Raw genomic sequence first — 26,940 nt, 5'->3', positions numbered from 1 at the left:
TAGATAAATTAATATTGAATTAAAATTACAAAATTAAAAAGGGAACTTGGCAAAAACATTTTTTTATGAATTCCTTGACATTTTTCTAAATCCTTTGAATGAATAATGACAGCAATTATGTTTTAATCATTCTTTGATTTAAAATTATTAAGAAGTTAATATTTTTGTCATTTCCAGTTGAAACGAAGTATCAAAAACTATACGTTTGCCAATTTAAAAAATAACATGGAAGTTATAAGTACTGTTGAACTTTCGATTATTTTTTCAAAGACTAATTGTTTGTGTTTCTACTCTGAATCATAATAATGAAATTCCATTTTTGATTTTTTTTATTTGTTGTTTAGTTTTTGTATTTACAAAAAATGCCTATGTTTGGATTTTTTAAATTCATTGAGATTTTTTTTCGGTGGTTAATATTGACTGTTCTTATAGAAAGTTTTTGTTTGAAATCATTCTTAGATAAGAAATGCCTATTATTTGAGCATTCTGGAAATGTCGGGAATTTGAAAATGGAATTTGAGTGGTCACCCTGCAATACATAATATTATCCTGATGAAAAATGTGTCTTTAATTGTGACTTGATATTTTTAAAATTATTGAACATGATTTTTGCATCCATCAACCCCTCTGTCAATTCGGTTTGTAATCATTTTTTTAACGTTTGTCTGCTTTTTAACTGGGCTACAACCTAGTTATCGAGCGCCCAGTTACCGAACAAGTACTGTAATTTAAATCATTGGGTTTTAAAGCGCAATATAGTGTGGCAAAACATAACCTGACGCGTTACAAAAATTGCTGCACGGAGAAAAATCAGTTCCCAAAATCGTGAACAAGCGTTCATGGAATTTGGAAACACGAACAAAGTGTTCAAATTCCATGATATTTAAAAAAAAATGAACATTTGTTCACGATTTTGGGAACTGATTTTTCTGCGTGTGAATACTTATTTTAACATAAAAACTAGGGGAAACACCGCTCAGGTTGACCTAAGCTAAATATTATTTATTTTTTCTAGATACAGTCCAGACTCGATTATTATGAGGCTGTTACAAATGTTTTTAAAAGTTTTTGTCACCGCAAAAAGGTTTTTTTTTACTTAAATTTTTGTATTTGTAAAATCTTACATTTGTTGAAGACTATGGCTTGTCATTTCATTGTTTTCAATTTGACCCCTGAACGACTCTAAAGAGATTTAGAATTCTAAAAAACAGGATGGCAGCCAAAATGGCGAAAACAGAAAAATACTGAAACATTTTTTTTTTTTTGTGCATGATTCAATTACCGAAGTCCCTTACAAACCTTTGGATAATCAAACTTAGGACAATCTAGGCTTCGAATAATCGAGTCTGGACTGTATTGTCAAAGACATGAAACAAGTAAAACTACGGAACCCGATTTTTCTAAACGCTTAACGGTGCACATCAACCAGAGCTTTTGCACCCAGATTATTATTACAGATATTTCAGTTTCTTCAAAAATACGAAGCACAACAATTTTGGAATAAGAAGACAACAACTTCCTTGGTTTCTGTGTACCCTTAAGAGTTTTAATTTCCAATGCTTTCTGAAAAAAAGGTAAAAAATGGATTATGCCGGATTTTTAGATCAAAGCTTGAGACCAAAATTAAGGGACGAACATTCATCAAAACAAATTTCAACCAATTTTAAAAAACCATTAAATTGTTTTAAAAAAGGTTGTTTTTTTTTTTGTAAACAAATATTTTATTATTTTTAAAGATTTGAGGATAAGGTGATAATGTGTTTGCTGGATGAACTGATATTTAAGACTATTTTAATTGTTCGTTTTCAGTTTTCTTTTTGTAACTTAAAAAAATATTTCAAACGTTCAATTCAATGTTTCTGTGTCTAACAAAAATGATTTCACTGAAAAATCTTTATTTAATTATTCAATTATGGTTCAATAATTTAAACAAAATTTCTATGAAACATTTCAAGACACAACAATTCTTTTGACCTATTCTGGGTCGTTTAGCTGGAATATGATCCCAGTAAGCCCCAATAGTATTTTATGTTACAAGTTGCAAAATGAAGATTTTTTCAGCACAAGTCGTACATCTTCTCTTCTGCAGAACAGGGAAAGTTGACAGTTGACGATATTAAAAATATTTAATTATGTTTTTTTGGGGTTTTTTTTATTTTTTTATGAATTGGTTAACCGAGGTCTTCTAGACTTGTCTTAAAGTTGAAAATTGAATTGAACCTTACACACAAATATAAATAACACAATTTTGCATGCAAGAAACAAAAACAGTGTTTGAATAAATTATGCCAAGGTTATGAAATATCCGACTGGCAAATTGTCTAAGAAAAGTTTAAAAACTCTTCAAACACTATAATAAATCTCACAAGAAAAAAAAACACACTTCCCAGCTTCCATCTCGAGCGAGCAACAAGATTGGCACAATGTTTCCGCTTTTCGCTTGAAATTGCACAAAGTTTTTACGACTCTGGGTATTTCTTCGGCTACATTAAACTTTGCAACCATTTGCTTTCGTTCCTCTCACCCTGTCGTCGTTTGAACCCACCCAAGTGCAAGTTTGTTGTCGAAGGTGGAACTTCTCCACTGCTCTCAATATTATAAATGCACACCATCGTCGTCGTCGTCGTTGATTTCAAGGACAGAATCACCTCGCCTCCTCCTCCAAGTGGGTGGTGTTGCGAAATGTAAACCTGCTGTTGCTTTTGCTGCTAGAGTCGGCGAGCTAAATTTATGCTAATCTTTCGTTGGAAATTGCCTCTGCTCTGGCGATGGCTTGCTCCGGCACGGAGCTGACCGGAAGGACAAATTAATTACCGGGAAATGGGATCATCACCAACGGTACTAGCTATTCTGAGCAAGGTGGAACAGATGGATGTCGTTGAGCGTTGAGTTGTTGATTTAAAGATGTTCAAGAGGATGGTAAGATATTTTTTTCTAAGACTATAAAAGTACCTTTTTTTTGTCTTTTGTTATCGGCTCTACAGAGTTGTCGAAATTTGACCCTTTAATGAATATTAAAAGAAAGAAAGGAGTGAAATCAATTTTCCCATAATTTTTCAATCTTCAATACGGGTTTTTTTTGGGAGGACCTAATAAATTGATGTTTGGTTGTTTGTAAACGCTAGTTGGAATAATAAAATTGATCAATTTTCCAGAATTTCATCCATCGATTATTTTTTTGAATACAGAATTCCGGTTATGTCACGGCAAAACGGAGTAGGTAAAAACATTTTTGTTTTTTTCGTTACGTAATAAAAGAACGCTACGGATGAAGGAGCAGCTAGCAAATAATATAATAAAATAATATTTTTTATAAAAAGTAAAAAACTGGTAATGTTTGAAAGAATGCAGAAACTTACAGAAAAAATTAAAATAATTTGCTTTTAAAAAAATCTAAGAATGCAAATACTAATAGAAATTATTCTAAAGTATATGCTCAAATTTAATGAACTGCTCATGTATGAAAGAATGCAAAAACTTTAGAAACCATATCTATAGTTTTTTTTAAAAAAAGGACTTATAAGCTAAGCTATTTCATATGCATATATGTATTTCCTTAGAAAAAAAACTAGATATAATTTTTTTTCTTCTTCAAATAATTAAAAATGCAAAAAAAACACAGAAAATTCTATGCTAAAAATCAAAAGAGCTGCTCATGTTTCAAAGAAGGCAAATACTCACAGAACTAATAATAAGGATTACAGTCTAGACTCGATTATCCGAAGGCCTCGGAAAAATTTCACTACGGATAATCGAATCTTCGGATAATCGAATCACGTAAAAAAATGTTTTTTTCGTTGTCCAATTTTTGATTGTCGAGCTTTAGTATGACCCATTAACTGCCGTTCTACGCATAATTGTCCCATGTCATTTTTGGACGATTCTGACTTTTTATCATTTTTAAGTTTAGTTTGACGTATAGTTTTCGAAAAACCCATAAAATTTGGGTCTTTGTTCGTGGACTCATTGAAAACAACACCAAGTCTGTTTGTCCCATCGTTGTACTTCTACGCATAATTGTCCCACCAAGTATTTTCTTCCCCGAAATCAATAGTTTTACGAAGCATTATGTCGTTTTTACCTCTTGAATAGCAAGAGGATCACAAGTAAGAGCGATAAACTGCTAACTGGGGCAATTAGGGACACATAGGGTGAATTGGAACCCACGCGACAATTATGCGTAGAATCACAAAAATCGATCGAAAAATTTCAATCGCGTTTTTCTCAGTTGCTCTTTTTTAAACATGGGACAATTATGCGTAGAACGGCAGTTAACTACTCTAAAATGATTTAACATTTTGAAATCCAAGTTGGCGGCCAAAATAGCCGGGCTGAAATATTGAAAAAATGCATTTTTTGATTTAAAATGCAATCAAATATTCAAATTTAACTGAAATGTGGTCGCAGAACTCAAAAAAAAAAATAAAAAAATATGAAAAATATTTTTTGGTCGATTATTCGAAGTCCCATACAAACCATCGGATAATCGAACTTCGTATAATCGAAACTTCGGATAATCGAGGCTGCGGATAATCGAGTCTGGACTGTATTTGCTTTTCAAAAAACGAAGAATACAAAGTTCACAAATTCAATTCATTAAAAATAAATGCTGAAAAAGGAAAAAAAATTGCTCGTGTTTTAAAGTACCGTCATCAGGGGTAACATTGGGTCTGGGGGGTGAGATTAAGTCATACAAAAATGCTGAAATTTGTATGACCCAATCTCACCCCCCAGACCCAATGTCACCCCTGATGACGGTATGCAAAAACTTCCTGAAATAAAACAAATAAGTTGCTTTTAAAAACTAAGAATGCATAACGAACAGAAATTATTCAAAATTATATGCTGAAAGTTTGAAGAAAAAAAACTTACAGAAATATTATGCTTTAAAAGTATCAAAGAATGCTGAAACTAACAGATTTTTTTTTTCAATATAATATGCAAAAAAAGAACTGCTCATGTTTAAAAGAATGCAAAAACTCTCAGGAAAAGATGTTTATTTAAAAAAATGATTATTTAAAAAAATGTTTATGTTTAAAAAATACATTTGCTCATTTTTTTAAAGAATGCAAAAACGTTCTCAAAGGTGAGTAATTCCCTGAGATTTCGGTCATTTGATTTTTTTTTGTGTTTTTTAATCCCGCTGAAAGAAGCCATTTTGCATCAATAGTTTGTCCATATAATTTTCCGTACAAATTTGGCAGCTGTCCATACAAAAATGATTTATGAAAATTCAAAAATCAGTGTCTTTTAAAGGAAATTTTTGATCGATTTGGTGTTTTCGGCAAAGTTGTAGGTATGGATAAGGACTACACTGAAAAAAATGATGCACGGTAAAAACATTTTTGGTAATTTTTAATTTCACTTTTTGTCACTAAAACTTGATTGGCAAAAAACACTATTTTTATTTTTTTTATGTTTTAGGGGACATCAAATGCCAACTTTTCAGAAATTTCCAGAACGGGTAAGAAATCTTTGACCGAGTTATGTATTTTTGAATCAATACTGATTTTTTCATAAAATCGAAATATATCGCCAAAATTTTTCAGCTTAATTTTTTGATGTCAAATCGAATTTGCAATCAAGAATGCGGCGAAACGACATTCTGCGAAATGTCCTCTGTACCTAGTGCGTCCATCCCGGGAATTCCCGGGATAAAAATCCCGGGATTTTTCCTAAACCGGGAATTCCCGAATCCCGGGATTTTCTATAATTTGTCCCGGGAATTCCCGAAATTGAAAAAAAAAATCATATTTTGGTCTGGAAATTCAGATTTGGTTGTGAAAATGATAGAAAAATAAAATGAATTAAAATTTGTATTCAGCAAATCTAAGCATTAAATTGGCTTCTTAGGAAAAAAATATTATAATTTTAATTAACAGGTCCGCAAAATGCCTAGTGCTTTAAATTTTTTTCTCCATTATTTTATTTTTTTTATAGACTGGATATATTTACGTATATTTTCGATTTTAAATTAAAAAAAAAAACAATCTCATATCAAATTATTTATAATTAAACACCGGCATCTAGGGCAAATACGTACAAATGTAACGAATAAATACAGCTATTAAAGCAACAAATAATTGCATGACGTTTTTGATGACTTCGGTTAAAACAGGAACATAACAAAACAATTTGTACTTCCAAATGTATTGCTCTAAAATCTCCTGTACCTATTTAGACTGTAATTCTGATTTTCCCTCGGTTGGCGGTAATAACTTGAAGATAATTTGTAAAATATGTTTTATATAAAACAATGAATTCAAAACTTATATAAAATTTTACATTGACTGGTATAATTTAATTTATTGTCGTTTTTTGTTTTTTAGACATATAAAATATTTTTTTTAAGCTGTTTTAGTCATGTCATATAAAAATATATATAAAAGAAAAAACAAATATAAAAGAATTCCAAAGTTTTTTTTTTTTTGAATAGGTCCTATAAACATATGGAAGACAAAAGCTTATTGGACCTTTTAAAAAAAACTCAAGAATTATGTAATTTGATTCGCAAATAAAAAAATAATTAATCATACTGGAATTAAAAATAGTAGTTGATATAAAATCCTAAACACCACAAAGACAAAAAAAAATCTTTTAGGCTATTTTAAAACTGTCGTTTTTGTTTAGATTGAAGTGAGGATTATCTCCATTTTATATTATTAAGCTAATTCAATGATTTCAAGCTTGAAAACATAACAAATATAATGAAACATAGATTTTATTACTGATTCAAAAATTTCCCGGGATCCCGGGAATTCCCGGGATTCCAAAAATATTTTTCCCGTTTCCCGGGAAATTCAAAACCCGGGAAAATTGGACGCCCTATCTGTACCTGACATAATCTTAATAGTGAATTTAATAAATTTTCTGTGGTATGAAATTATGTGATTTTCTACATATATGTAACCCTTTAATGATTGTAGAACTAATGTAGTACATCGGAGTAACTCCGAAATTGTGTTACAAAAATGAAAGCGACCAGGCCTATCGCGTTGCATTTACCGCAAAGACAGATTCTGTGAATGGATCACCATTAACACAGAATCAACAGGGGAGGAATGATGCGTGGACATACCGTACAAAATGTTATGATTTAAAAATAAAATAGTACAAATAAGGTTTGAGTGATTTCCCCATTCAAGCATTCAATTTGCCCACATGATTTATATACGTTTTCAAAATATGTGTTGTGGACTAAAATATGTACTCTGAATCATTTAAAAAGAAAAGCTTTTCAATACACCATACTAATAATATTTCCCTTTTTTTCTCTCCCACTTCCAGACAATGCCGGCAACCGGATGCAGCTGAAGAAGCCCTCGGACGGTTCCTCGGGAACCTCGGGCAGTTCCACCACTGGCAGCGGCAGCAGCAGCAGCAGCAACAGTAACAAAAAGTCCTCCTCCTCATCGAACCAGCCCCAGCCAGACAGCGATGCGGACGATACCACCGGCAACACCGTATCCGGCGGAAACAACCCCGGCTCATCTTCGGCGGGGGCAAACGCGGCCAAGGACGAGGACGACATCTACGAGTTCAAGTCCACCCCGAAGGACTCGAGTGCGAGTTCGAGCGACGAAAAGGAGAGTTCCGGTGGGGACAAGGGCGAGAAGGGGAGCGGTGGTGGTGGGGAGGACAGTTCGGCGAGTGCGGGGAAGCGGCCGTTTTCCGAGGTGAACGATGCGACCGATGATAGCGGGACGGGGCCGACGAATGAGGATGATAACAAGAGGAAGAAGCGAAAGGATTCGGACACGACGAACAAGGAGGCGGGGAAGGGAGGGGTCGGGGGGAGTCGAGGTTCGGCACCGCGGCAGGAAAAGGGGGGGAAGAGTTCTGGACCGCCTGGGAAGGGGTTGGGGTTGGCGGGGAAGAATGTGCTGGACAGGAAGAGTCCTTGCGCGAGTCCGAAACCTTCTTCGGGGAGTTCGTCTGGGGGGACGAATAAGGGTTCCTCGGCGATGGCCAGCAGTAACGACAGTGATGGCGAGGGGGATGATGCCGGAGGCAAGAATAATGATTCCGGGTTCACGAGTAGTGGTCCGAAGGTGCCCCCGTTGAAGATTGTGATCCCGCAGCAGAGCTCCAGCAACGATGCCGAAACCGGTGGAAGTTCCCGCAATGGCAAAAATGCTTCCACGAGGAACCATGCGGCGCTTCCGTACGTGGTAGCCTCATCGAACAGCAACGATTCCAGCGCAGACAAGGAGAGCACATCGTCACGATCGGCCAGCCCATCGGATTCGAAAAGTTCCGATGAAAAGGGAACTTCCAAGTCTGAAGATCGTCAACAGCAGCCACGAGTCCTGCGAAGTCATCGCGGAGGTGGCAATGGGACGTCATCCTCGGAGGGAGGTCGAAGCGGCAAGGACAATCAGGGCTCGGTAGATCGGTCCAACAATTCATCCCCCCAGATGCAGCAGAGCAGTGCCGCTCCGTCGCCAGCTTCAAACAGTGGAGACGCTGCCGGTGGCTCGGGAGGAAGCTCGGGCCAGGGAAAGGACGGCAACAACGCAAGTCCCAGTGGAGGGAACCATAAGGACGGTGACTCGGAAGCCGGGAGCGGCAACCCCAAAAGTCCACCCGTCACCGCAAGCTCGTCTTCGGCCACAACAACCACAACCGGTGGCAACTCCGGCTCCACCTCCAACCAGTCCAATCAATCGAACGCGGCCAGCTCGAGTTCCACCTCGGAAACGGCCGTCCATCCGCGCAAGCGCAAAATTAAAACCAGCAAAGATCAAGCGGCAACCGCCGGAGGCAGCAGCAACAGTTCCGCCACTCCGTCCACGTCAACGTCAGCCTCCAGCTCATCCGCCAACGACGAACGCAAGGAAATCAAAGACGAAACCCCGGATGTCCACCCGCACGATCAACCCATCACCAACTGCTACCAGATGTTCCTCAACATCCGTCGACAGATCGAACGCCGCCAGCGAAACCTCTTCCCCGTGCAGCCAAAACCCCCGCAAGGCTTCAAAGACTACCTCCTGAACCGTTGCGCGTACGCCCTCGCCGGCAAATCCCCCTCCGAACCCAACATCCAACCCCCAACCACCCTCGCCTCGCAGATGAAGGAACTCTTCACCGCCCAGGAAAAGGAACGCCACAAGCTCAAAATGCAGCACATCGTCGAAAAGGAGAAGCTCGTCCTGGCCGTCGAGCAGGAAATCCTTCGCGTCCACGGCCGTGCCGCCCGGGCCCTCGCCAACCAATCGCTCCCCTTCTCCGTGTGCACCATCCTCAAAGACGCCGAAGTGTACAACATCATCACCCCCGAACAAGAGGAAAAAGACCGCAACGCCCGGTCCCGCTACAACGGTCGGCTCTTCCTCAGCTGGCTCCAGGACGTGGACGACAAGTGGGAAAAGATCAAGGAAGCGATGCTGCTGCGGCACCACAACGAGGCCGAGAGTCTGCACGCCGTCCAGAAGATGGACTGGGAGTGGAAAATGAAGGAAAATCTGCTCTGCGAGTTCAAGGCCAAGCCCGTCATCGACGACACGCAGGTGCCGATGGTAAACGTGAGCGATGATTTCGACCTGCTGCCGGCGTAAGCAGGGCGCTCTTTTTTTCTCTATTTAGGTTTTGTAAGCAGAGTGTAAGATATTCATGCGGCGATTCGTCGTCGTATAGGCGCATGTGCGTTAGGCTGACTTTGCGTTGTAAGGTGGTAAAGCAGTTGATAAAGTACGAATAAGAGCTACTTTTAACAATACTTTGAGAGATTCATTTTTCTTTTGCAATCCGAAACGTCCAATGACTCTGAAATAAGATTTTGTTGAAGTTGTCTTTAATAAAGAGTCAAAACTATTTTCAGAAAAATACGAATTTCGTGAAATTTTGCGAGGGCTTCGATTTTCGAGTTTTCGATGTTTAAAATTTTGAAATTTTAGTTTTTGCATTTTTGAATTTTAATTTATTTATTTTTTTGAATTTAAACAATTAAACAGTTTTTTTGCTTTAATGAAAATTGATAGGCACACTATAAATGGTTAGGCGCTTATACTTACATCAAACCCTACGTAATGTACCACCCCCGGCCGAGTTAAAATGCGTATCCGGAAAAGAAGGTGTGCATGCCTGGCACGAACACTCAAAGCGTGTTCTAGCGTGCTGCTCGTACTGACTCAGAGCAAGGGTGAGATGTAGGTGTAAGGGCAGTGCGTGTTCGTCGGGAACCTGGTGCATAAGATCGGTCAAGGCCCGTTCTTACACTGAAAATTGCGAATTGCGAATTTTTTGAATTTAAACATTTTTGTTAATTAAGCCTAGAATTTTTTAAATTCCTAATTTTTCAGATATCTGAATCCGGACACTTAGTAGCATATCATTTTTGTTATAGCTTGCAAAAAATTATGTAATAAGTTGGAAATGTAGAAATATCATCAGGATGAATTCATAAATTCTTCAATTTTTAAATTTCTAATTTCTAAAATGCCTCTATTATGGCACCGTCTTAATAATAGAACATTTTTATGTTGGAAACTCAAATTTTGAGCAAAATACAAATTTTGTGAAATTTTAGAGAGGACTTCGGATTATCGAGTACAAACTGTTTTTTTTTTCATATCTGAAATCTCCAGATTAAATTTTGAATTTTTATAATTTGATTATATTTTTGTTCGTACTTTTGAATTAAAACAAGTTTGAGTTATCTATCGTGGAATTTCCTGAGGATTCCGAATATGTCAAAATTGAGATCAAAAAGTGCGGTATGAGCTAAATCCAAATCCGCTTCAAAAACTCGAAGTGGCACCCCCCTAGGGTATGAGTCATTTCTGGATTTTCAATATTATTTTATATATTTATGCAATACAAAATTATTTACACGTTAATAAGCGAGTCAAAATTGTTTGGTTAAATTTAAATTAATATTTTAAACTGGATTTTATTAACACGTTTCATAGGTAAAATTTTGGCAAGGATTGACAGTTTTTCGTCATATGTTTCAATAAAATTCACCATAATTGTAAGTTTAACAATACAACTCATTTAAGAAATTCAAGACATTCAGTAAAGAAAAACGGCGGCAAACAAGTCGACCCCAAGGATCTGACACGCATGCAGTTTTCTGAAGTCACCGCCAGAGGCGCTGTCAATATTGTTTACGTGTGGTTTTTTGAAAAGGTCGTAATGTAAATATTTTCCCAAATTATTTTTTGTGTGAATACAAAGAGACGAGTTGTTGTCTCTTTGTATTCACAATAATGCATTCTGCTAAAACGCTCAACCAAACCACAATTATTTTTTGTGAGTTTTCACTATCTTTTGCATATAAATTTGAGATGATTACAAGTATTAAGTAAATTTCTCCACATTTAACAATTATAATATCAAAATATTAAAAAGTTTTATTTGACCATCCAAGCAATATATCAAAATACACTAAACTAAAAATGAAATAGATTCAATTTCCTTGAAACAACATAAATTACGTTTGATTCTTCCTGACCGTTGGTTTAAAATTGCGCTTTTAAAATACTCACTAAATTTCCATCGAAAATGTTTAAAACTATTTTTAATTGAACACCAAAAAGGTGATATGCCAACATTAAGTGCTCGATGGAATTAAATGCTGATCCCCAAGTTCAAGTCCGAGATTAAATGTAAATCTTTTTTAAGGACAAAAAATTTTTTTATGTAAATTATGACCGATGCGCATACGACCTTTTCAAACGCTACGCGCCAAAAACTTGGTTCGATCTTGGTTCGATTTTGACTTCACTCGCCTTGTATGTGGATGACAGTCGTGACGTAGCCGTGGTCGACCCCGCCAATCTTTTCATGCACCAACATGGCTTGGGAAAGCTTACCGATGAAACGTTTCAATTATTCCACCAAAATTATCAATTTAACAATACGGCTCAAGTGTCTTGGCTAAATATTTGAAAGTGATCTTAAAATCATGTAAACAATAAACAAAGCTATCTGTCAAAAACACATGCGAAACGTGCAAATCGTGTGATAAATTTCAAAACAAAACTTGTGCCTCAACTTCGACGTTAAATTTTAAGTAGAAAACACCAACTCAAAATGTGCAGCATCGTGGAGGACGACTTTGGCGACGAGGGCGGCGCGCACACCATGAAGGAGGAATCGCCGGCACCGGCCATTTCCGCCACAACCGATGGAGAAGAACTATGCCGCCAGTGTACCGTCAACCCTTCCGTCCTGAAGCTAAACCTGAAGGAACCTCAGTGTCGCGAGTGCTTCTTGCACTACGTCCGGCACAAGTTCCGTGCCTCGCTGGGGGCCACCAAGATTGTCCGCCGCGGTTCCCGCGTGCTGGTCGTGTTCAGCGGTAGCGCGGAAAATGTGGTCATGCTGGACATGATCCGGTACGGGCTGCAGCAGGAATCGTTCAAGAAGCTGCGGATTGAACCGGTGGTGGTGTTTGTCAGCGAGGACCATGTTGGGAGGGAGGATGGGGAGCGTGTGGGGGTGGTTCAGGAGAAGGTTCGGATATTGAAGCAGTTTGAGTTTAAAGCTTATTTTTCGGTTATTGGAGCGATGGAATGCGTTGCGGTTGAGGACTCTGATTTGCTGGAACGATATTCTGAGGAACGTACGAGGTTCAACAAGATTTTGAGTGGGTTCAAAAGTGCCACCTCCAAGCAGGATTTTATCGTGCAGAACCGGAAGCAAACGCTAAAAGTAATTGCCAAACGGCTCGAGTGCCCTTACGTTTTCCTGTCAGATATTGGATTGGATCTGGCCAAAACGTTGCTTTCGAACGTTGCCCTCGGTCGGGGACGATCGCTCGCGTTGGACATTGCCTTCTGTGACGATCGTGACGAGCAGCACAAGATTATTCGTCCCATGCGCGACCTCAACCCGGATGAGATCGCCAACTATCTCAAACATGCAGACAACGAACTGAGTTACATCACGCTGGAAGATCCCTTCAAGGACAAGCCAAGCTTGCAGAACTTGACCTGCAAATTTGTGGACGGACTGCAGCAAACCTACCCGTCGACGGTGTCCACCGTGTTCCGGACGGGGGATAAGATGAGCTGCGAAATAGTCAAACCAACAGTCGAAAACGACACCCACCAAGATCTTCTCAGCTTGTTCGAGAAATCGCTACGCCTCGACAACGGCAGCACTTCAGTACGGTGCAAGTTCTGCCACTCGGCGCTGGACTTTCACGGCTCGACGACGCTGTTTGCGACCGAGTTTTCTCGGATGGTTTCGAGCAGGATCAACGTGGAGTTGAGCCACGAGGCGATCGTTGAGAGTAGCAAGCGCATGGAGGAGGATGCCCGGCGAAGGGTTAACGGAGAGGAGATAGAGGGCGGCAATGGTGAGGAGGACGAGATGGTGCAGCTCAGGAGGGAGCTGTGTCACAGCTGTAGGAATATGTTTGTTGAGTTTAGTGGAGAGTGACAATTTATTGCTTTGATTGAGGACGTTACTACTTTTTAAAATAAAGTATTTACTGCAAACTATTGCTGATTTTTTTTAAACATCACATTCTACCTAAAATCCTGTATAAAGAGTCTTGAATAAGTCTTTACGAATCACAATCTAAGTGCAGATATAATTTTTCGTGATCGTGATTTTTCGGTCGAATTCGTTTTGCTTTAAAACCCGTTTCCTGATCTAAAATTATATAGTTAGTACTCAGCTTGACGCGGTCAATTTCCAAATTCTACTCGTGACCCCTCTTCAAGAAACCTTGAATGTGCGCTTATGATTCGTTAGAGAAAAAAAATAAAATTCTCGAGTTTTTTTTGAAAAGGTCCTATAAACATATGAAACACAATAGCTTATAGGTCCTTTACAAAAAAAAAAATCTAGAATTGTGGCGATTGACCACGCTCCATACATTTTTTTATGTTTAATTTTTTTTGTATTATTAGACAGCCCCTTCTGCCTCGTGAACGTTTGTTCATAATGCTCATACATTTTTTTCTATGGAATGTGGCCATTGCCAAGCACCAGCCCTTCCTCACTAGGCTTATGGATGGCTCCTTGTCCACAAATTCCAAAATTTAAAAATTCCTATGCGAAACCTTTCAACCAACCAATTTCAAAAACTTTAGCAATTTCAAAAAAGTTATTTTTGAAAAATGTTTAAGAAACTTAATTTTTTTAGTGTTCTGAATTTTTTTTTTAATTTTTGAAATTTTTCAAGTACAAGTTTTTTAAATCTCTAAAAAATATATATTTTTGAAATTTTCTGACATTTTCTGAATTTTTTGATTTTTTTTAATTTTTAATTTTTTTTTATTTTAGAAATTTTGTAAAATTTCTAAAAATTTTGAAATTTTTGATTTTTTTTATATTTAAAAACTTGAGATTTTTTAAATTTTTAAAAAGCTAGAAAATTTTTGAGAATTATTTTGAGAAGCATTAGAAATCCTTAAAAACAATATTTTGTTTAAACATTGTAATTTTTTAGACATTTTTTATTTATTTTTTATTTTTAATTTTTTTTTAAAGTTTCTTAACTTTTTAATTTTTTTTAAATTCTCGATTTTTTTTTTTTGAGCTGTTGAAAATTTGGAATTTTTCAGGTGCAAGTACAAGTATTTAAAATTTTTTTTTGATTTTGTGAATTTGATGTTTTTTTTTTAAATTTGTTGAAATTTTTTGAAATTTAATTTTTTTTTAATTTTTTTCAAATTGTTAAATTTTTGATTTTTTTAATTTTTAAATTTTTCGGGTACAAGTATTTGAAATTTAACAAAATTATAATGTTTGAGATTTTGTGAAACTTTTTGAATTTTTTGGTTTTTTTAAATGTTGGAAAATTTTTGTTTTTTTAATCAATATCTATTTTAATTAAGAGACAATAATCACACTCAAGCAACACAAAGTTTATTTTTTACTGTATTATTAGGAATTTATTTTTCTATTCTTCAAGGAATATATTGAAGCTTCATTTACAATTGCAGATAGTGTTTATGGATCAACATTTTTTATAGCAACAGGATTCCATGGACTTCATGTATTAATTGTATTAATTTTGAAATCACGACTAACATTTAAAAAGGGCCAAATATTCAATATTACGTCTATTTAAAATGTTACTCTTGATTTTCAAAATAAAAAAATAAAAAAACAAAATATCCAAAAAATAATAAAATTTCAAAAATGTTTCATTTTTCAACATTGAAAATTAGAAGATTAGTTGCTGTGATATTGGCATTAAAAAATGTTAGAATGTTGTTAGAATGAGACTTAAAAAAATCAATCAAAATCAGCGACAAAATTTTTCTCCATACTGTGGGCTCAACAGTTGCGATTTTTTGTCCCCTAAAACAATTCAAAAAATTTCAAAGAAAAAAGGGATTTCGGGAAACTGAAGTTTTGAAGAAAAAAAAGGTTAATTTAAAAATCATAATTTTTTTTTCCTCAGTGTACCTTTTTTTCTGAATAGTGCTCATAAATTGGTACCTACAACTTCAAAAGTTATAGATTTTCGAATTACGTACAGTTTTTGTATGGACAGCTGCCAAAATTGTATGGGCCTTAGCCCCACAAAGTTTGAGTCAAATAAAAAAAAATCAAAAATAAAAATGGTCGAATTCGGCCGATTACGTAGAGAAGTGCTCTTCTTTTGACATAGAGATTAGGGTGCGCCAAAAAAGCAAAAAGTTGAGCTAAGTCGGATAGGCGGGCAGAAAATCAAAGCTGTATATCTACAGATGCTCTCCTGAAAATTTCAGCCAATTTGGTTAAGAATTCGAGTAGCCCACTCGGTTTGAAGTTTGTATTGGATTTTGGGCTCGTTAGTATAGAGAAAACACCAGTTTTTACATTTTATTGCATTAAAATTCCAAACTTTACCCAAATAACATTCCGTCCGAGGTGTTTATAGATTTTACTATGGGGAACAACTTTGTAGAACATCGCGAAACGATCTGAGCACATTTGGCTTAGTTATAAGTGGTTTAAGCTAAGTTGTTTTTCCAGGGTCCAACTCAGCTTTTAACTATAGCCTTTTTATCTGTATGGTAACTGTGATCAGAAAAAAAAATTGTCTGACAGGTGAAGGATGTTTGTTGACAACATTTTCATTTCGAATTCCAATGAAAGAACAGTTGAGGTGAGAATTAGGTATTTTTCAAACCTTTTTCGTAAACCTTGACCAGTTCTATACCTTTATAGGTCCTTCTGGTGTTCCGAGGAGGAATAGGAACGCCGTTTTGTGCAAATTTTAATTTCTTTCCGTTGCGGGTGCCATCGGTTGCGGTTCATCAGCAGTAGTCCGACGGCGTTGGAGGATATTGTCCTAGAACAGAATGCGAAGGCCAACAGCTCCAATTACGGGGATGATACTCATTTGGAACTAATAAAAATGTTCCAAAAAGAATACAAAAGAAAAGGGTGTGATTTCTATGGATGTCGGCATGCTACCTTGGCACTAAACTTGCCCTAGATTAGGAAATCAGAGTCAACTTACTCCAAGGACGTAGATCAAATAAATAAACCTTTTTTTGGGAATATCAAGGGATGGGCTTTATTAAAGACAATCAAAGAGAAAACGGAATTTAAGACTACGACTTGTGGGTGCCAGCTTGACACTTCATCGTCGCGTACGTTATATCGACTAGTGCTATAGGGTAGCAATGGCGACCATTGAAAACCGGGCCGACATGAGCGTATCAAAGCTTTCAGTGTTTTTTTCGCTCCTGGTGTCTTACTCGATCGGTCCTGTGGTCCGCTGTAACGGCCGTTCTGAGAAGGGTCTCTTTTTCGTTCAAATAAAATGTAGCCTATCATTTGCTTTAAAGACCTTCCTCTAGAATAACTTCTCCAAAAAATATTTATTTTAAATATTTGCTTTAAACACCTAATCACGGAACTTCTTGCTGTTAAACCGCATCGACAACACGTCCTCTTGGACCTCGGTCTGTTGGTCTATCTCTTTGGTCAGCATGCAGTTTCCGCCTCTGAACAATGAAATTACCACCACATTCGGTGTACTGGAACGCTAAAAACTTGTTCGATCGTAACACCAGAAGGACCTATAAAGGAGAGAGAGCTGGTCAAGAATTACGAAAAAGCTTTGAAAAATACCTAATTCTCACCTCAACTGTGTTTCCATTGGAATTCGAAATGAAAATGTTGACAACAATCATCCTTCACCTGTCAGACAATTTTTTTTCTGATCACAGTTACCATACAGATAAAAAAGCTATAGTTAAAAGCTGAGTTGGACCCTGGAAAAACAACTTAGCTTAAACCACTTATAACTAAGCCAGATGTGCTCAGATCGTTTTGCGATGTTCTACAAAGTTGTTCCCCATAGTAAAATCTATAAACACCTCGGACGGAATGTTATTAGGGTAAAGTTTGGAATTTTAACGCAATAAAATGTAAAAAAATGTGTTTTCTCCATACTAACGGGTCCAAAATCCAATACAAACTTCAAACCGAGTGGGCACCTCGAATTCTTAACCAAATTGGCTGAAATTTTCAGGAGAGCATCTGTAGATATACAGCTTTGATTTTCTGCCCGCCTATCCGACTTAGCTCAACTTTTTGCTTTTTCGGCGCACCCTAATAGAGATACAATGGACAAAGTTTATCAAAATCAAAAAAATCAAAGAATAGTCGATTTTCGAAAACGTAGAGATTTAATCTGCGGTAGCAAATATTAAAAACTATTTTTTTTTTTCATCGTGTTGGATTGTGATATTTTTCAACTATATTTAGAATCAAAACCGCTGCAAAAGGAAAAGTAATTTCATTTTACTTGCAATAAATTTTTTTATTTAACGGATTCTTCTTGTTTCAACTAGAGGCTTTCCTTTTCATTGTTAATAATATAAAAAAGCGAACTTTACGACTTAGGCAGCTACAGATTTTTCATTGTTTTCTTTTTCTTACATCTTTATCTTTTTTTTTTGTTTCTTCCCTCTTGATTGATTTCTGTTTCGTCTGAAGTATTTTTTTTTAAATGGAATCATCTGAATCATTCGGTAAGTGAGTGTATGCGTTTGTGTGTTTTGAGTGTATGCGTTTGTGGGTTTGTTTGTTTTGTTGTCTTGTTTTGTCCGTACGTAAACAAGGAAGAGTGGCAGAAAAGGAAACTTACTGACGACGAAATGATAAAGAAAGAAGTTAATTATTTTAATAATAATAATAATTAAAAACAAATAATTTTCGTAACATATATAAACGTATCTAAATGCTCCTCGGTTCAATTGTTATGATTTTCTCCTCGCTTGCGCTCACGTTGATGGTATTATATAAAAACATTCTGATTCTATCATTTTCATCCTTTTTAAAAAAAACTGCTCTCTCGCTCACTTTACTACACATGTTGGCAATTCGATTACTCGGCTAATTACTCATCTGGCAAAACTTTTTATCTTTTTGTTGGTTTGTTTGTTTAAGTGCTTATGATTCGATACATTCGGTAAGGAGTAAGTCAATGAAATGGTAATTACTTTTTTATGGAGTTGCTTAACTGCTGGTTTATTTTTTGTTGCTGTGTGTTTAAATCATTACTTGCTTGCTCTCCTTCGCTTCATTTTGATTTAGGAAAATGTTCATCACTTATTGGCTAAATACGTTTGCTTAACTTCTTCTCTTCTCTTTCTTGCATGCTTCGCGTTATCTCTCGACTCAATTTCCATTTCTGTGCTATTTCTCATCTAAATACATGCAAAAGATGGGGAACTTTCTTCCTCCTTCCGTATCCTAATAATTGTGTGTATGGATTTCCTCTTCTCATTTCTTTTTAACCAAATAGTTTAATACAACAAAGAATGATCGCGTGTTTTCGCGCGCGCACTCACGCATTCGCAATGATTCTGTTTTTTTTTCCTGCGTTTATTTTCCAAAATAAAATAAAAATAATTAAAAAAAAGACACACGCGCTCACATTCGCTCTCGACCAAACATAGAAACACGCTTCTGCTGCTGGATGCTAATTGTTTTTTTGTTTTCAGTAGTAGTTGGACAGATAGTAGTTGGAAGACGTGCCCGTCAGTCGTCACTCGTCCTCGCCGTCCAGCGACTCGTCCGCGGTGGCGATCGAGTCGTTCTCGCGCTTCGGCGTCGTCAGTCGGGACGAGCTTACGCCGAGGCCGCCGCGTCTGAAAACAACAAAAATAGAGTTCTAGTTAGGAACAAGAAGAAGGGAAAACTGCTTGAACTGCTACGAAAAGGGTGACGGAGAAAAAAATAACAACAATGCAGTGAGTGATCTTTCAGGGGTTATTGCAACGGCAGTACATTCAAGGGTTAACCGAAGGAAAAAAAATCAACTCCATTCTGTTTCGGTATGAGCGGTATACGCACTTCGGAAGGAACCGGTCAAGAAAATAGCAAATGGGCAGCAGAGAAAGCAGGCTTGTGAGTGAAGAAAAGTCGTTTCCTCTCCTTTGTTATGCTGCTCGTAAAGCCATTTATTGACCTCTTTTTCTTGGAAGGTGCGTATTGGCCCATACAGTCGACTCTCTGGTTGTCAATAACCAAGGAACCGTCGAGGAAGAAAAGCATCAGTTTACTGAACGATGCAAATTGAAGACTCGATTAAAATAGTAGTTTATGCAACAAGTTGCAAAAAGAGGATTTTTTCAGCACGAGTCGTACATTTATCCAACGAGGTTCACCGAGTTGGATAAATACGACGAGTGCTGAAAAAATCAAGTTTTGCAACGAGTTCCATACAAAATTTTTTGCAATTTCGAAAAACACCCATTGAGTGAAATTTTAAGTCGAATTTTCATGAATTTTGTCAATAAATCGTTTAAATCAAAAAAAATGTGGAAAAGTGTTACTTTTCGAAACAAGTGCTGAAAAGTTCAACTTTTCAGCACCCATTTCAGTGCTGAAAAGTAGAACTTTTCAGCATTTCTTTTGAAAAGTGTTGCTATTCGATTCTGTTATTTTTGGTACAGAAAAGTAGGCTATTTCGTCGTTCAAGAATGACAGGAAAAGTAAGTAGTTTCACGACGGAATTGCAAAAATATTTTTTCCCCGATACCAAGCTATGGGAGAAAACGATGTCAACGTCCACTAAACAAAAACAACCCAATCTAGACTTCTTTTTTTTTTTTTATTTGGTCTTATAAACAAATGTAAACATTGAGTGTATCCCGCTTACTACGATGGACATTAATATAAGGTGTGAAAGTGATAACTCAATGTTTACATTTGTATTTATATAGGACCTAATAAAAAAATAAAGTCAAACACCCTTCAAGGCTTCGTTTCGCTTAGAAAAATGTCTATGCAAGCCATGAGATAGTGAAAACAGTGAAAATATTGACAACTGGAAGAGATTTTTAAAACAAATAGAATCCAAGTGACCGTCGAGCAATGTTGATTTCGAGAAGATCAGCCTGAGTCGATTATATATTTGCATTTGAAAATTCGAATACATTATTTTTACAAGTGTTTTTTTTATCATAACAATCAAAACAATTCATAAGTGCTTGAAAGTTGTAAATAAACATTACAAGCAATTACATTTACGGAGCGTTCAAAACTTATCGGGGATGGGTTGCGAGAATTACAATCTGAGCAATTCTCTACGAAATCGGCCGATTTCAACCATTTTTATTTTTGTATTTTTTAATTTGGCTTAAACTTTGTGGGGGCCTTCCCTATAACCAAAAAAGCCATTTTGTGTCATTGGTTCACCCATACATTTTTTGCAGCTTTCCATACAAAAACTGTACGTAAATATTAGAAAATCTGTAACTTTTAAAGGAATTTTCTGATCAATTTGATGTCTTCGGCAAAGTTGTAAGTATTAAACAAATTTTTACGATTTTTTTTTATTTTTTTTTCGCAAAAAAAAAGCTTCGATTATCTGAAATTCGATTATCCGAAGGTTTGTATGAGACTTCGGACAATCGAATCAAGACCAAAACAATTTCTTTTCGTATTTTTTTTTATTTTCTTACTTTTAACCACTAGCGTGCCCAGCTTTTTGAGGAAGGTGGGGCAATAATATGCACGTTTTGAAAAATACGTCATTTGTGGATACCCCCTGACCAAATTTAGAACAAATTTCTGTGGATGGTGTGGCAGTTGCCCCATGTTGCCCCACCCTGTGCACGCTAGTGCTTTTAACGTCAAATTCGAGTTCTGCTACCCCATTTTATACTTAAATTTGAATATTCGTATGCCTTTTAAATTGAAAATGCATTTTTTCCAAGAATTTTTCAATATGTTATAAGGGACCATCCACAAACCACGTGGACACTTTTTTGGAATTCTCAACCCCCCCCCCCCCATCGTGGGCAATTTCCATACAAATAAAATCTTTTTTGTATGGAGCGTGGACAATCGCCGAACCCCCCCCCCCCCCCCCTAAGTTGTCCACGTGGTTTATGGATGGTCCCTAACCGATATCTTGGATTTAAAAATTCTAAATAATTTAAGAGCAGTTAAAGCTCGACCATCACAAATAATACAACGAAAAAAAAAAATCCTGATTCGATTATCCGAAGTGAAATTTTTCCGAGGCCTTCGGATAATCGAGTCTGGGCTGTACCTTTTTTTTTTTTTTCGAGATTTTTTATATGTTTTAGGGACCGAAACCCGCAACTTTTGAGCCATAGCCATTTTGTGTTATTGCGCATTGCTTCACTCGTACAAGTCTCCATACAATGTTGGCAGCTGTCCATACAAAAATAATCTGTAAGATTTAAAGAATTTTCTGATTAAGAAGACACCTAGTCTTCGGCTAAGTTGTAAGTTGGTGAAATATACCATTTCTCAGCCTATTTATATTATCGGCCTATTTGATCATGAATTACAGCTTTCATAAGGTGTTTTTGACTGTTCCAAACTAATAAATAGCTCAAATAAAAGTGAGCAAGCAACTCTCCATTGTTGATGTATCTAAAAATGTTAATTTAATAGCGAAAAACTGCAAGAGTGAGGAGAATTGTTCGAATGGCTTGAAGCGCTTAAAATGGGTATATTTCCGTTATAATCATTCACATCTGTATTTCTGTGATATTGTAGTTAATGTTTTTTTTCGAAGAGCAACTATTGATTACTCATCTCATCTATTGTAAAAATCAACAAAATATATTTAAATTAAAAAAAAAACAAAACTACTAGTAGAGAAAGAGTTAAGATTTTTTCAATATTTCAGGACAGCAAACTTTGTTGTTTGAGCGTGGAAAAATTGGTTAAGACAAAACATGGAAATGTAAAGCAATGTGTTTCCACGAACGCATACCAATAATGCTTGGAGCTGAACTCACACGCACTTATCCTGTTCACAGTGGAATTCCGGGAAAAGGGGATACCTTTTTTGAGGTTTCATGTCTTTCATCCCAACCAATTGAGAAACTCTTCCGAAATCTGAGATCGATGGCAAGCACGTACCAGACAGTTATAAATTTCACGATCAAAGAGTTGACAGCAAAGCTTAAGCGGCTTCACATTAAACAGTGTATTATGCACACATATCAGTCCAAACTAAAATTTCCCGCAATTACCCGGAAGGAATCAAAGCCAGAGGGTGATACAGCGCTACCGAACAATCACGAAATCGAATTGGCAGTTATGAAGGCAATGGCAAACGCCAACACTATGCTCAGTCGTGTAGGTATCTACAATGGCGATTTTAGCGACAGCATTAACCAACGATCAAAAGCTTTCAAATAATTTGAGTTTGTAAGTGTTGGTAGTGAGTAAAGAGCAAATGATTGATTATGACGAGGATAGTGACGAAGAAATTGAACAAGAAGAGAACGGCAGAGAACATGAAGGTTCAGGGCAAGATCTTGTAAACCCGTTTTATAGCAAGAGGATTACCAATAAGAGTGAAAAACTGCTTACTAGGGCGTTCAGGGACACATAGGGTGAAGTGGGCACTTTTATTTTTATTCTTTAAAATCCTTTTTTTAAATAATGTTTTGCTTAGCTTGTTTTGGCCAAATGTCCTTTGATTTTTCAGCCCAGTTTTGTAGAGACCGTAGTGACATAAACTTGCAAAAACTTTGATAAATATTTGCAACGGCTTATTTTTTAAAAAGTTTTTATGACATAGTCCCACGGTCAGTAAAAATAAAATACAACAAAATGTTTCAGGAACATTTCGCTATTCTGAAAGTTTATTGTGATTTATTTGAAAAGAACCCAAATCTACGAAAAAGTGAAGATAAAACTCCTATTTTGCTATTTACAAGTATGTGAGGATGAGTCCAAATTACTGTTTGGGCGTGATAGGTGATTGAGCTTTGACAAAAATAGCCACTATAAATCGAAAAAGTTTAAAATCTAAAAAAAGTCGTCAACATTTGAAGGTGAGTAACAACAAACAAATCATGCATGAAATGGGTTAACAAATTGAGAAACTAGCACGTGAAGAGTGCACTTCCTTCTAGTAATACTATGGTGTTAGTGGAAAAAAGTAAACTTTCCAACAAAAAAACAACAAAATCCATTCAGGGTGAGTTGAAGAGGGGAGCGAAAACAAACGACGACCAACCAATGATTACCTCTCCACAGTTCCACGCGGCCTCGAACCGTGTCCAGCACGCAGAAAATTCTAAAAACTAATAGTCTAAAACGGTAGGTTTCTATCACACTAAAACAGACACAGCTTCTCTCTTATCTCTTTGTTTTTCTATACACGGTGTTGTCGAGGATTTTACTGAAGTTGCCTCGAGGCTGACTTGTCCCGCCGCTGCTGCCGACCACCAGCAGCGGACTGATCTCACTCTTTTCGTGTACTGTTTGGAAATTTTGGTTTAGATTTGAGAAATCAATCAGTGAAAGTAAATAAAGGGAAAGGGGTCTTACCTGAGCTTGGTCTTGAGCGAGTTGACCTCCCGCGAGAGCGCCTCGTGGCTTTCGAGCATGTCCTCGCACTCGCGCTGGGCCTTTCGCTTTTGCGTCTTCTCCTTCTGGATTTCCTCCTCGGCCTCGTCCAGGTTTCGCTTCAGGATCTTCATGCGATTGTTCATCTGGTGAAGGAGAGAGTGAGCTTTTTGACTACAATTGATAAATTTAATGGTCCTACCTTTTCGATCTGCTCCTTGTACTGGTCCGCGTGTCGCCGCTCGTCCTCGATGTTCATCGTGAGCTCCTTGATCTTCTTCTCGAGCTTGCGGTTCGCCTTCTGGCCCGTCAGTCGTTCCTTGGTTTCGTTCTCTAGCTGCTCCTCGAGGTTGGCGATCTTGGCTTCGAGGCTGGCCATGGCCGCCTTCACCTTGGTGCGCTGGGCCGTCTCCAGCTCGGACAGCTTCGCCTTCAGTTCCTTGTTCTGGCGTTCGAGGCCGGTCTTGACGTTTTCGTACTTTTGCGCGTTGGATTTCTCCGCCTGCAGTTCGGTGGTGAGCTGTTCGATCGTGAGTTGGGCCTTGCGGTTTCGGTCTACGAGCAGTTCCGCGTTGGACTGTTCCTCCTCGAGCTCTTCCTCGAGGGTGGCGATGCGGGCCTCTAACCTTCGCTTCTCGTCGATCATGAGCGAGCCCTTGTTGGAGTTGGAGTTGATTTCCTCGAGGAGTTCGTCCCGTTCGGCTTCGGCCGCTCGCCGGGCACGCTCGGAACTGGCAAAGTCCTCCGAAAGCTGCATGACTTCCGCTTCCAGGGCCTTCGCCTTGCGCTCGGCTTCCTTACTAACGGCCGCTAATTCCTCCTTAGCGGCCTTAGCTTCCTCCGCGTCTCGGACGGCGTCCTTGACCTGGGCTTGCAGCTTCTTGGCCTGCTTGAGGGCGTCCTCCTTGACCTTGTTGTTCATTTCGAGGGTCGCTTCGATGTCCTTGAGGTCTCCCTCGAGCTTCTTCTTGGCCGCGACGGCCGCTGCCCGTTGTTTTCGCTCCTCGTCGAGTTCGGCTTCCAGATCCCGGAGGGCCTTCACCAGACCGCGACGCTTCTCCTCGGACTGCTCCTCCTTGGCTTGGATGTCCCGCTCGAACTGGGCTCGCAACGCTTGCATGTTGACCTCCAACCGAAGCTTGGCATCCTCCGTCAGCTGCAGATCGTCCTCGAGTTCCTCGTTCTGGGCCTTCAGCTCCGCGAGCTGGCTCTCCAGGGCGCGCTTGGCCTTCTCCAGTTCGTGCACGTTCTTGTCGGCGGTTCCCTAGAGGAGAAAAAGACAAACAATTAATCAGTGTTTAAGGCCGTCTCCACCGCTGGGGTGCAAATCAAGTTTGATCCTTTCTTATGTAGGTACAAATACAAATTTGCCACAGTAAAAAGCAATAAAAACTTTTAAAATCTAATTTTTTTAAAGATTTTGTTTAACTGTTTCATATTTTAAACATACTTTAATAATTCCCTATTTTTTTAAGCAGAAAAATCTTAATTTTATGAACATTGAAAATTATTAGAATTTTGTGGAATGTTTCAATTGTTTGATTTTTTTTTTATAAAGATTTTATAGTATTTTTTTTCCTTTTTTTCAAAAATAAAGGATTGTTTAAATTTTTTAAAACTTTTAAAATTTTAAGAATTTTAGATGAGCTTTTTAAGCTTGTTTAGATTAGCAATTTTATTTTGATTAGAAATTTTAGATTGTCACGATCTTTGAAGTTGTTAAATATTTACGAATTTATGTTTATGTTTAGTATTTTATTTTATTTTTCGGATTGTTTTAATTTAAATTTTGGAGTTTATTTTTTAACATTTAAAAAAAATCAGAGGATTTTTGAAATTAAAATTTATACAACTTTATAAATTGAAATTTAGAGAATTTTTTAGAATTACCATTTAAGGGTGCACAGCAACGAAGGAAGTTGTTGTCTTCTTATTCCAAAATTGTCAAACTTACGGACCCAATCCTGCAATAACGGGATTGTAAAATTAGTCAAACTTTGTTGTAAATTACTTTGTGGACAGTACTTTAGGGGATGAATAAAAAAATATTTCAATAGTACCCGTAGTTTTCAAGATACTAAAATGTCTGTAACAAAAATCTGGGTGCAAAAGCTCTGGTTGATGTGCACCGTTAAAGGATTTTTTTAAATTTCAGTTTATAGATTTTTTTAATTTAAATTTAAAGAATTTAAAAAAATTAAAAAATTTACATTCAACGAATTTTAAAGATTTTTTTTTTTAAATAATTATTTAATTTTGAGATTTTTTACACTGCTATATTTTTTTTTGATTATTTAAAAATGTTATGATCTGTATTTTTTTTACTATTTTTAAATTGTTTAGACGTTTTGATATTAGATTGTACAGAATTTTTAGCTTATTACAAACTATAAATTTTAATGTTTTGATTTTTCAACGTTTAAAATGTTTGGATGCTTTATTTGAAGCTTTTCAACTTTTAAATTTATAGAAATTTATATAATTTTTAAAAAGAAAACTAATTTTTTTTTAATTTTAAAAATTGTTAAGAATTTTTTGATTGCTTAAAATTATATATATTTTTTTTATAAATTTTTAGATTGTTCAGAACTTTTCGAGTTTTAAGATTTATTAAGTTTTTATAAATACAGAATTTAAAGAATATTTAGAAATTGTTTAATGACAACATTTTTTCAATGGGTCTTTAACGTAGATTTCAACTTGAAAATTGAAAATCTTAAAATTTAAAAAACCTTTGAAATTGCTGGATTGATATTTTAATTTTTATAATTTTTTAAGATTAGGAACTTTGAGATGTTTTTAAAATGCATATTGAGAACTTTTTATAATTATTGTTTTTTTTTTTAATTTATGGATTGCCCATATTTTTAAGAATTTTTGAATGCCAACATTTTTAGTTTCTTTTCTCATTTGAGATTTTTTTTTTGTATTTATATTTGTATTTTTACCTTGATTGTTTGGGTTTTTTGAGATACAATTTGATTTGAATTATTTTTATAAGTGTATTTTTGAATTCTTTAAATTTATGTTTTTATTGTTTTATTTAAATGAAAATTCAGATTGTTTAAAATTATAGGTTGAAACTTTTAGAATCTTTCCAGTTTTCAAATTTTGAGAATTTTTTGAATGTTTAGAATTTTTAGTATTCGATTTAGAATTTCTTGAATGGCACAATTTTATTTT

General features: G+C 36.6%; 3 protein-coding genes across 9 annotated transcripts in view; 2 read left to right on the top strand and 1 right to left on the bottom strand.

Annotated features, from left to right (window-relative positions):
- LOC120425586 (ankyrin repeat domain-containing protein 11) overlaps positions 1-9,721 on the top strand; it is a 59,239-nt gene extending 49,518 nt beyond the window's left edge. For all 3 annotated transcript variants that reach the window (XM_039590163.1, XM_052711273.1, XM_039590164.2), the window contains exon 5: positions 7,288-9,721. In XM_039590163.1, coding sequence (XP_039446097.1) covers positions 7,288-9,560 — 2,273 coding nt within the window. In that variant the 3' untranslated portion in view covers positions 9,561-9,721. The remainder of the gene's footprint in view (positions 1-7,287) is intronic.
- Positions 9,722-11,993: 2,272 nt separating this feature from the next.
- LOC120425592 (cytoplasmic tRNA 2-thiolation protein 2) lies at positions 11,994-13,420 on the top strand. Its single transcript, XM_039590173.2, has one exon. It carries the CDS (start codon positions 12,040-12,042, stop codon positions 13,390-13,392), a length of 1,353 nt encoding a protein of 450 aa, XP_039446107.1. The 5' UTR covers positions 11,994-12,039; the 3' UTR covers positions 13,393-13,420.
- A 5,476-nt stretch (positions 13,421-18,896) lies between these two features.
- LOC120425590 (myosin heavy chain, non-muscle) overlaps positions 18,897-26,940 on the bottom strand; it is a 101,244-nt gene continuing 93,200 nt past the window's right edge. For 4 of the 5 annotated variants that reach the window (XM_052711121.1, XM_039590169.2, XM_039590171.2 and 1 more), the window contains 3 exons: positions 23,960-25,021; positions 23,740-23,903; positions 18,897-19,061 (listed from right to left, as the gene is read on the bottom strand). In XM_052711121.1, the coding sequence (XP_052567081.1) occupies positions 18,959-19,061; positions 23,740-23,903; positions 23,960-25,021 (1,329 nt within the window). In that variant the 3' untranslated portion in view covers positions 18,897-18,958. Of the gene's footprint in view, positions 19,062-23,435; positions 23,670-23,739; positions 23,904-23,959; positions 25,022-26,940 lie in introns of all 5 variants that reach the window. The other variant, XR_005606554.2, reaches the window with a different exon arrangement.

The sequence above is a fragment of the Culex pipiens genome, chromosome 3, assembly GCF_016801865.2.
Source record: "Culex pipiens pallens isolate TS chromosome 3, TS_CPP_V2, whole genome shotgun sequence".
Classification (NCBI taxonomy): domain Eukaryota; kingdom Metazoa; phylum Arthropoda; class Insecta; order Diptera; family Culicidae; genus Culex; species Culex pipiens.
Note: the sequence above shows the minus strand (reverse complement) of the source record. Positions and strands in the feature narration are given on the sequence as shown.